The sequence below is a fragment of the Mya arenaria genome, chromosome 3 (genome assembly GCF_026914265.1).
Source record: "Mya arenaria isolate MELC-2E11 chromosome 3, ASM2691426v1".
Classification (NCBI taxonomy): Eukaryota; Metazoa; Mollusca; class Bivalvia; order Myida; family Myidae; genus Mya; species Mya arenaria.
In genome coordinates this window covers 88,762,021-88,773,653 of record NC_069124.1, presented here as the reverse complement: position 1 = coordinate 88,773,653, position 11,633 = coordinate 88,762,021, and the positions used below count along the sequence as shown (strand labels likewise).

At 42.5% G+C, this 11,633-nt stretch overlaps 1 protein-coding gene across 1 annotated transcript; it reads left to right on the top strand.

Annotated features, from left to right (window-relative positions):
• Window positions 1-2,842: 2,842 nt before the first annotated feature.
• LOC128228557 (uncharacterized) lies at window positions 2,843-6,453 on the top strand. Its single transcript, XM_052939933.1, has 3 exons — window positions 2,843-2,873; window positions 3,095-3,172; window positions 3,899-6,453. Exons 2-3 carry the CDS (start codon window positions 3,115-3,117, stop codon window positions 6,289-6,291), a joined length of 2,451 nt encoding a protein of 816 aa, XP_052795893.1. The 5' UTR covers window positions 2,843-2,873; window positions 3,095-3,114; the 3' UTR covers window positions 6,292-6,453.
• Window positions 6,454-11,633: the final 5,180 nt, after the last annotated feature.

Genomic DNA, 11,633 nt, shown 5'->3' with positions numbered 1-11,633 from the left:
AATGGTCACCACATTGTAATTACCTCCCTTGTTGAAGACTGTCGTCTGTAGCGCATCATGGAAATCTTGTCTGGTGGCAATATTTAGAACGCGAGTTAAATATTTCTCGCTTCAAATGTCACCAGAAAACAGTTTTCACGCACCTTTCAGGAAATAATGCTTCACTCTTCTTAGAACTATTTAAGGACCGATCAGACCATTTACATACTCTGAATCACTGCGCGAATATCCATGACAACCACGAATTATTGCAGATCCGTACGCAATTATTTTCACTAAGCACAAAAGAGTTCCAGCAAAAAAATACATTTTTACTTAATTTTGTTTAACTGAGGTGGGAGAAAAAGCATCTACCATAGCCACTCGTGTAAGATAGGTTCATCCCGACCCTCGCGCAGGGTGTTTTGCGGAAACTCGGTAAACCTCGTTTCCGCAAAACACCCTACGCTCGAGTCGGAATGAACCTATCTTACACTCTCGGCCATGGTAGATACTTATATTCTCCCACCTCAGATAAGTAGATCCAATAATTTAACCATGCTAGATATTCTTATCTTGCCCACGGGCGAAGATAAAATGCCCGTATGGAACTCCTTTTACCACAATGTAATTACCTCCCTTGTTGAAGACTGTCGTCAGTAGCATCAAGGAAATCTTGTCTTATGGTAATATTTAGAACGCTAATTAATTATTTCTCGCTTCAATTGTCACCATAAAACAGTTTTCAGGTACGATTCAAGAAATAATGTTTCATTCTCCTTAGAACTATTTAAAAAGACCGATTTGACGTTTAACATTAACTGGATCACTGCGCGTATATCCATGACAACCACGTGCTATTGCATATCCATACGCAATTATTTTCACTAAGCAAAAAAGAGTTCCAGCAAAAAGTACATTTTTACTTAATTTTGTTTAACTGAGGTGGGAGAAAAAGCATCTACCATAGCCGCTCGTATAAGATAGGTTCATCCCGACCCTCGCGCAGGGTGTTTTGCGGAAACTCGGTAAACCTCGTTTCCGCAAAACACCCTACGCTCGGGTCGGAATGAACCTATATCTTACACTCTCGGCCATGGAAGATACTTATAGACCAATCTTTACAACATTTGGTCAGAATGTGTATGGGCACATATCGTTCGAATCACTTTAGATTTAACGCCCTTTAAGTATAGAATACGATTGGTCTCGTTTGATCAGTAACTTAAGAAGCTTTTGGTCATCGATTTATTAAGACAATATGTTTGTCGGCAGACTATCTCGATCAGGTTCGATAACCTACCGCGTCGTCCCTGTCACTCCAAAGATGTTATCCTCGAATTGGCAAAAACTGTTGTTTAACAGTGGCGGCTCTCGTACAACCAATTATCACCAAACTTGGTTTCCTAGGAAAAGGACGGGCGTATTTACAACAGCAGTTGAAATGTGGTTTTTTTTCATTATGTTATAAAAATTGGCTGTTTTATATTACAATGACCTCTTTCTGTATACGAAAAAAAACAAAAACAATTTAGTTATTTTGTTGTTTAAAACAAATAATCACAAAACAATTTCACTTTTTAAAACGCGAATTTGTATACAGCCTCCATTTTGGATGACAAGAAAAAAAAGAATGACCAAATGTCTTCAAACATTCAGAATATCTTAGTTTGGAAATGAATATTATTTGAAACTTTCTTAAATGTGTATGGGAAATGAAATGCACGGAGAAAGCTCTATGAAAACATTTACATGTTTGTGCCTACAAATCTTGATTTCCAGATGAATATGCAGAATGAGTACAGTGTCAGTTGTAGGCTCCCTAAATACATACACATTCCAAAGTGTATGGACAATATTATACAATAAAGGTGATATTCAGAAAAAGCTTGGTTTTACAGTCAGAATGGGGAGCAAACGATGATAATTCTCTAACACGAGATCGCCATACTCGCCGTCCAAGTCACTTGTGGGCGATAAACGCCTAGGATAACTGCTTAAAGCAGACAAAAGTTCACCTTCTTTGGCAAAGTATATGTACGTATTATATATTTTAGATTATATAAAGTGTGCACTTTTGTTAACGCCAATTATAGAGTTTAACTCATACAACAAAACCTTAATTAATAGGAATAATTAAATAACCAAAATTATTTATGAGTTAGATAATGAATTGCTATGAACTTGATATGAAACGACACCATTTACAAGCGAAACAATATGATACAATACTAGTGTAGAAATAATGATTATAATTTCAATTAAGTATATTTCAATTAAGTATAACTGTAATATTTGAAAACCGAGATATACGAGCTATCAGCTATAATTAATATACAATCAGAGACCGTTGTCAAACAAAGAAAAGTTTCAGTTTCAATCTGACCGCATCATGCCACAGGCACGGGTAACCGGATACGAGGCCCGCCCCGTGTTTATCTCGCTGTTGTCACGTTGCTGGGCCATTATCTTATTGACAATTACCATGAACGAGGCGCTTGATACATGTTGCCTGCATTCCCTATGTAACAACAAAGCACAGGGCGATACTGGCGAGGACTGAACAGGGACTTATAACGCTACATGTGAGTAAAGGAAATAGTAAAAACAATAAGTTTTCTTTTTAATTTTATGTCATAAGTAAAATAGTTTTCATTGCTGAATTAAATGTGACTAGCATGTATTTTCCCATAATTATGGCTGTCCTCCGAGCATTGAGATCGTTCAAGTTTCATGTTCAACTAGGAATAAACACTTGAGAAGTCTAGTGGTTCTTGCACTTCTATGATCGTTCAGGAAACCATAGAGGATATCAGTGGCTATATATTGCTACCTTATACTCAGTACGTGAGCATATTTCAAGTCGGATTTTATATATCTATATAAACAATATCGTAAGTTTAGCTAAAAATAATTTAGTTCGTTTATAAAATACTGCATCATTTATTTCTTTTAAATATCAAACGGAATATGCACGGGCACAGACTTAAAATCAAGAACACAAAACATCTGTAATAACTAGAAATGTTATAGTTTTACAATACATTTTACTGTTGCTATCAATATATAAAATCATATGTATTTTTTTCCATATTAAGTTTATGTTTTATTTCAGAGTGTGCTACAACGGCAGTGATGGACGTCGACATCTTATTAACGTTAATGTTGTCCGTGGTTTTAACCGCTTGTCAAAGTAAGTTATTAGTTATACTCATAAACATCATATGCTACTTTCCAAATAAGGAAGTGTTAAGTAACCATAATTTATGTCCAATATCGGCCATAGGACTAACGGCTATTTTCTAACAATAAATTTGCCCTTCGCTGTTTAATTTATATATGTCATGATAAAGCTAAACTCACTATTCGTGTCCTTCTGCAAGTTGTGTTATATTTACTTGTTTGGACGTTTTTTTAGACTAAAACGGAAATTATTTGTCAGATAATCTGTATTTGATGAAATTAAATTGAGTGATTTGATTTGCTAAACAAAATGAGCTACTTTAGCTCGTTAAGCTTAATTATGTTCGACAACTTGGCCCCTTGTATACAAATGGGCTTACACATGGGCTTGCCTATTCATTGAGCCATTGGTCACGATGTTGATACCTGGTGACCCATTACTCCTTTGATAGAATTTAAAGGGAAATTCTTACGGATAACTAGTATTTAAAATAGGTAACGTATATTTAACGTAAATGCAGTTTTTAATGATGTTTTTATTTCAACTGAAACCGAACCCTTTTTTTGCAATAACTCAATGTTTCCGGTAAACTTTGTTTCGATATGATTTTTACATATTATTCCTCTACTCAAAATCTCACAAAATGACATGGTCACCACGAATCCACATGTCACGTTCATACGAATAGATGGAAGTAATTTTTTTTTAAAGATGAAGCTACCTTTTAAACTTCAGATGTGAATGGAAGTGAAGATCTCCCAACCACGGCTTTTCTGCAGACCTCATTTTCTCCGCTGCAAACTCCAATGTCGACAGTGTCCGCTATATCTCCGATATCTGCTTTTCAAACAAACTCTTTTATGGGACCAGAGAACGATACTCAGCTATTAACATCAGTATCTGGCAGTGGGGCGGCGAGGATGCAGGGCGATCCTTCTGTTAGTGCTAGAAAATCCACCCAAACCCTTACTGTGCATACACTCCGCAGTAGTCAGCTTTTGGAATCAGAAACTATTTACCAGACTGTGATGGCAACAGAACTCACAGCTAGTGATCAAGTGTCTGGATCTGCTATAAATGCAAGCGTGAAAGCCGAAGAAAGTCGTTGGAATATGGACATGTCGCTTATTACGATTAGCTCGTTTACAGAAGGTATAGCTCCTTCCTCGGCTTCATTACTAGATAGGTACCAGACGACCTTTAATTTAAACTTCATTGACAGTAGTTCTGTCATCAATAGTGCATTTTCCATCAACGGTGCCTCTGTCATGAACAGTGCGTTTGCCACTGACATTGCGTCTGTTATCAACAGTGTCTCTTCTGACATTAACAGTGCATCTGCCATCAACAGTGAGTCTGCCATCAACAGGGAGTCTGCCATCAACAGTCAGTCTGCCATCAACAGGGAGTCTGCCATCAACAGTCAGTCTGTCATCAGCAGTCAGTCTGTTATAGACAGTGCCTCTTCAAACAATATTGTCTCCTCAGCCATTGACAGTTCATCATCCATCAACAGCGCGCCTGCCATCAATAGCGCGTCTGCCATCAATAGCGCGCTTGCCATCACCAGTGCTTCTGCCATTAACTGGAACTCTTCCATCAACATTGAGTCTGCCGTCGTCAGTTCCTCCTCCACCAACAGTGCGTCTTCCGTCAACAGTGTGTCTGCCATCAATAGTGTCTTTGCCTCTCCAACTGACAGTGACGCCGACAAAGTATCAATCAGTGTCAGTGCTTCGGCCATTGACAATATATCTGAAACTTCACAGGTGCAGTTTTCTCCTCCAGTCACTGTATTGAGTAACGATTTCCAGTGGGTGAGCTCCGAGGCTGGAAATCCTTCCCGTACACCCTCCTTACCTGCTCTCACACCACCGTCACATTCACTGTCCACCGGCGCTGATGCCATACAGCCAACTGTTGCTGATTTTGTGTCAGAAAGCAAAACAATTTTGATTTTCTCGTCTACGTCAGAATTTGTTGAACTACCAGAGAGCACGACATTACGAACGAACAGTTCTGATTTTACCTTACCAGCCACAATGAAAACTGTTCCAGATACCGAAACATCGTCTTCCATTCCTGCATCACAATCATTGGCATCGTCTTTTTCAACAGTGTTTTCGTATACAACTATTCTCCAAACAAATAACATTCAAACTACGATTGTGAATGATTCTACAACAAACGATTACAGGGTTATAATGGATTTTAACGGAAAATGTGAGAGATTAAAGAAGAACGACTATTTACGACTTGCTTTTATAAGTAAATTGATAGAACAACTGAGCCTGAAGATGAATGTCTCTGCAGGAAATTTCGAAACAGATAGGTTTTTCTGTGATCCGATGCAAGCACAGTTGCAGGTTAGCAAACTAAATCAAGAGCACTTAAACGCTATAAGTGGAATGAAGGAGAATATGACCATAAGCGTAAGTGACGGAAATGCCCTTCTCCCCTTTCATGTTCTGGCTGTTCGTTTTATCAAAGAGACCGACGCTTCCGTGTTTGACATTGACTCTTTTGAGTCAGTGATAGAAATGACCGATATTGTGCTGATATCAGTGTCATCATTTGTGTTTCTATTGCTAATAATGCTATGTATTATATATACGTGTCGGGAGTGTCTTGTAAAAAAGCGGGGTCACACTTTTTCCGTGATTGATATCCCGCACGTTAACCTCAAGCTTGCTGACTTTTCCCTCACGAAGATTCCTCGTCCCCAGATGGTGTACCACGCAGATGGCGACACTCGACCGACCACGGCTTCCGAGTCCCTGTACAGAGCGGGTCGGCGCCCGCACATTCCGCCACGGTGGTCGGCACAGGATCCCACACCACAAGAACACAGGCTTTCAGTTAATGCTGAGGACATTCAGGTCCGCATGGCTGACAGGGACGGCGGGCTGGTGATTGGCGTGACCTCGAAGGCCTGTCAGTTGATCGCACTCAACGGCCATTCCACCGCCGGCAATGAAAGCCTGTCTCGGAAACTCCTCAAGCCTGAATATCACCAGGGTCCACTGGAGGGGGTCGACAATCCAAACTGTTCAACACTCGACGAATCGTCGAACAGTAATAAGGAATACAAAGAGGACGAAAATAGTGAATTAGAACTGATGCTTTGATTTGTTAAGACATACATTTTCATGTGTACAGTAAACGTTTTCAATGTAATGTGTAACCCGTCTGCTCATTGAATGTGTGTTTACTAGTCTTTGCATTGGACGAACGTGTGTCTGCATGTTTTGCTATACATAATCAACCCAGAGCGCAGCGATACTCGTGAATCATCCAGTAAATGTGAAAATACAGTTGCAATGTTGTATATTTTATTCACTATTTGTTACTGCGTACCAACTGCCACTACATCCTTAAATGCGTACCAGCTGCCAGTATAACCTTATATGCGTACCAGCTGCCAGTGTAGCCTTAAATGTGTACCAGCTGCCACTTAATCCTTAAATGCGTACCAGCTGCCAGTATAACGTTATATGCGTACCAGCTGCCACGAAATCCTTATACGCGAACCAGCTGCAAGTTTAGCTTACATGCGTATCAGCTGCCATTAAAGCCTTATATACGTACCAGCTGCCCCTAAATAATAATATGCGTACCAGCTGCCAGTATAGCCTTATATATGCCTACCAGCTGCCACTAAATCCTTATATGCGTACCAGCTGCCAGTAAAGCCTAACATGCGTACCAGCTGCCACCAAATCCTTATATGCGTACCAGCTGCCAGTATTGCCTTAAATGCGTACCAGCTGCCAGTTTAACCTTATATGCCTACCAGCTGCCACTAAATCCTTATATGCGTACCAGCTGCCAGTAAAGCCTAACATGCGTATCAACTGCCACTAAATCCTTATATGCGTACCAGCCGCCAGTAAAGCATAACATGCGTACCAGCTGCCACCAAATCCTTATATGCGTACCAGCTGCCAGTAAAGCATTAAATGCGTACTAGCTGCCAGTATAACCTTATCGGTATGACGTACCGGCTGCCATAATAGCCTTATCGTATGACGTACCATTTGGGTCAAGTATAGCATTCTACTAGATGTGTGAATGCATAGAATGGAGGTGCATTCCTTAATTAAGCGGTGCATGTATAAATGGTATTACTCATTTAACCCATTTGGCTTTCTGGTTTTTCAAGATCCCAAAATGCATAGAACTCCATGATGTCACAATCCTAAAGTATTTATTATACCTTATCGTAGTGTATCCTTGGAAATTTGCTGAACCACTGAAAGTTGATTGAACGTTATTCAAAGGTTTATTTACCGAACGGTCGTTTTAGGAATGTAAAAAATGCCAGGCCAATTGTAGAGGCCGACATAATTGTTAATGTATCTAGATCTACAAAAATCTTAAGGATAGTATAGCTTATATTACATCCAAGGCTCCTGGTCATAAACTTGGGAAGAGTCTGGAGGCGTTACAGATTATAGTACAGTATTCTGTTACCAAGGTGACCTACACCGGACGCCGGTTATCACCATATTGAACATTTAATTGTTGCAAGTTGATTACTATTCTAGTAACATTTTTCAATGAAAGACAAATTGTATCTTTCGCCAATCCTCGTTATATTGGAGCTGCGGCCGCCACCCCCGTCGGCTTCGTCGCCCAAACACATTCGCATCTGAAATATAGAGGTGCAACTCTATTTACATACGCTCAAATAGAGGTGCATGTCTAAATACAGAAGTGCACCCGTATATTTCGGTTTTTAACTTTCGATTTAAAGCGATTTTCAACCCAAATGCTATATAACGATATTAAACTTGTACAAAGCCGATATGTAAAATCTCTTGACGATATTAAAATGGTCGAAGCCGTCTTCTATAAGTCTGCTACCGGGTTCTCTCTTTTATTCTAATTCTTCGTATCTCTATAACTGAGGGCATATTGACCTTGACATATATCCCTTACGTTGGTCCTTAACCACCGCTTGAGTAGCGCTGGTGTCCATTCTGCGACACTCTTGTGTTAAATATTCACTATTGTCCCAAATATTCAAAACAAACAGTTTTCATTCAAAACCTATGTCAAACGCTAATGCACTTTTTGATTTTTGCAATGTTATAATATTTAAAAAGAAGAAGTAAGATTATTTATAATAAAATTTTCACTAATTCATTTTTGACCAACCACCCGCTCTTTTAATGATTTTTTTTGAGACTGTGTTGGAGACTCACATGCCGAGACTGTGTTAGAGACTCACACGCCGAGACTGTGTTACAGACTCATACGCCGAGAGTGTGTTTGAGACTCACTCGCCGGTACTGTGATCGAGACCCACACGCCGAGACTGTGATGGAGACCCACACGCCGAGACTGTGTTTGAGAATCACACGCCGAGACTGTTTTAGAGACGCACACGCCGAGACTGTTTTAGAGACGCACACGCCGAGACTGTTTTAGAGACCCACACGCCGAGACTGTGATACGGACACACACGTCGAGACTGTGTTTGAGAATCACACGCCGAAACTGTGTTTGAGAATCACACGCCGAGACTGTTTTAGAGACGCACACGCCGAGACTGTGATGGAGACGAGACTGTGTTTGAGAATCACACGCCGAGCCTGTTTTAGAGACGCACACGCCGAGACTGTGATGGAGACCCACACGCCGAGACTGTGATGGAGACCCACACACCGAGACTGTGTTTGAGAATCACACGCCGAGCCTGTTTTAGAGACGCACACGCCGAGACTGTGATGGAGACTCACACGCCGATACTGTGTTTGAGAATCACACGCCGAGACTGTGATGGAGACACACACGCAGAGACTGTGTTTGAGAATCACACGCCGAGCCTGTTTTAGAGACGCATACGCCCAGACTGTGATGGAGACTCACACGCCGATACTGTGTTTGAGAATCACACTTCGGGACTGTTTTAGAGATGCACACGCCGAGACTGTAATGGAGACCCACATGCCGAGACTAGAGTCTGTGATGGAGACCCACACGCCGAGACAGTGATCGAGACTCACACGCCGAGACTGTGTTTGAGAATCACACGCCGAGACTGTAATGGAGACTAACATGCCGAGACCGGAGACTGTGATGGAGACCCACACGCCGAGACTGTGATTGAGACTCACACGCCGAGACTGTGTTTGAGAATCACACGCCGAGACTGTTTTAGAGACGCACACGTCGGGACTGTGATGGAGACTTAAACGCAAAACTGTGTTGGAGACTCACACGCTGAAACTGTGTTGGAGACACACACGCCGAGAATGTGTTGGAGACTGTTTTATAGACGCACACGTCGGGACTGTTTTAGAGACGCACACGCCGAGACTGTGATGGAGACTTAAACGCAAAACTGTGTTGGAGACTCACACGATGAGACTGTGTTGGAGACTCACACGCCGAGACTGTGTTGGAGACTGTTTTAGAGACGCACACGTCGGGACTGTTTTAGAGACGCACACGCCGAGACTGTTAGAGAGACTGTGTTTGAGACTTAAACGTCGGGACTGTTTTAGAGACGCACACGCCGAGACTGTGATCGAGACTTAAACGCAAAACTGTGTTTGAGACTTAAACGTCGGAACTGTTTTAGAGACGCACACCCCGAGACTGTGTTTGAGACTTAAACGTCGGAACTGTTTTAGAGACGCACACGCCGAGACTGTGTTTGAGACTTAAACGTCGGAACTGTTTTAGAGATGCACACGCCGAGACTGTGATGGAGACTTAAAGGTCGGATCTGTTTTAGAGACGCACACGCCGAGACTGTGATGGGGACTTAAAGGTCGGATCTGTTTTAGAGACGCACACGCCGAGACTGTGATGGGGACTTAAACGCAAAACTGTGTTTGAGACTTAAACACCGGAACTGTTTTAGAGACGCACACGCCGAGACTGTGATGGAGACTTAAAGGTCGGATCTGTTTTAGAGACGCACACGCCGAGACTGTGATGGGGACTTAAACGCAAAACTGTGTTTGAGACTTAAACGTCGGAACTGTTTTAGAGACGCACACGCCGAGACGGTGTTTGAGACTTAAACGTTGGAACTGTTTTAGAGACGCACACGCCGAGACTGTGATGGAGACTTAAAGGTCGGATCTGTTTTAGAGACGCACACGCCGACACTGTGATGGAGACTTGAACGCAAAACTGTGTTGGTTGGAGACGCACACGCTGAGACTGTGATTGAGACTCACACGCCGAGGCGGTGATTGAGACGTAAACCTCGGAACTGTTTTAGAGACGGTTAGAGAGACGGTGTTTGAGACTTAAACGTCGGGACTGTTTTAGAGACGCACACGCCGAGACTGTGATCGAGGCTTAAACGCAAAACTGTGTTTGAGACTTAAATGTCGGAACTGTTTTAGAGACGCACACGCCGAGACTGTGATGGAGACATAAACGCAAAACTGCGTTGGAGACTCACACGCTGAGACTATGTTGGAGACTCACACGCCGAGACTGTGTTGGAGAATGTTTTAGAGACGCACACGTCGGGACTGTTTTAGAGACGCACACGCCGAGACTGTGATTGAGACTCACACGCCGAGACGGTGTTTGAGACTTAAACGTCGGAACTGTTTTAGAGACGCACACGCCGAGACTGTGATGGAGACTTGAACGCAAATTTGTGTTGAAGACGCACATGCGGAGACTGTGATTGAGACCCACACAACGAGACTGTGTTGGTGACTCACACGCCGAGACTGGAAACTGTGATGGAGATCCACACGCCGAGACTGTGATGGAGACTCACACGCCGAGACTGTGTTTGAGAATCACACGCCGAGCCTGTTTAAGAGACGCACACGCCGAGACTGTGATGGAGACTCACACGCCGAGACTGTTTTAGAGATGCACACTCCAAGACTGTGATGGAGACTCACACGCCGAGCCTGTTTTAGAGATGCACACGCCGAGACTGTGATGGAGACTCACACGCCGAGACTCTGTTTGAGAATCACACGCCGAGCCTGTTTTAGAGATGCACATGCCGAGACTGTGATGGAGACTCACACGCCGAGACTCTGTTTGAGAATCACACGCCGAGACTGTTTAAGAGACGCACACGCCGATACTGTGTTTGAGAATCACACGCCGAGCCTGTTTTAGAGACGCACACGCCGAGACTGTGATGGGGACTCACACGCCGAGACTGTGTTTGAGAATCACAAACCGAGCCTGTTTTAGAGACGCACACGCCGAGACTGTGATGGAGACGCACACGCCGAGACTGTGATGGAGACTCACACGCCGAGGCTGTGATTGAGACTTTAACATCGGGACTGTTTTAGAGACGCACACGCCGAGACTGTGATCATTTAAAACACATGCGTTAAATCTGAAGTATTTAAATTGTGTTGCAGAAAATTGCGAAGCATAATATTTTCATTCCGATACCAAACCACTCTGCTCGATGCTGGAAACAGATGAGAATCAATGAAAAAAGTATGTTCAAATTGCTTGAATT

Bases quoted from the DNA above. Each gene is read 5' to 3' on its own strand.
- LOC128228557 (XM_052939933.1), top strand. From the start codon at position 3,115: ATGGACGTCGACATCTTATTAACGTTAATGTTGTCCGTGGTTTTAACC. The intron at 3,173-3,898 runs GTAAGTTATTAG...TTTAAACTTCAG, and splicing joins GGTTTTAACCGCTTGTCAAA to ATGTGAATGGAAGTGAAGAT.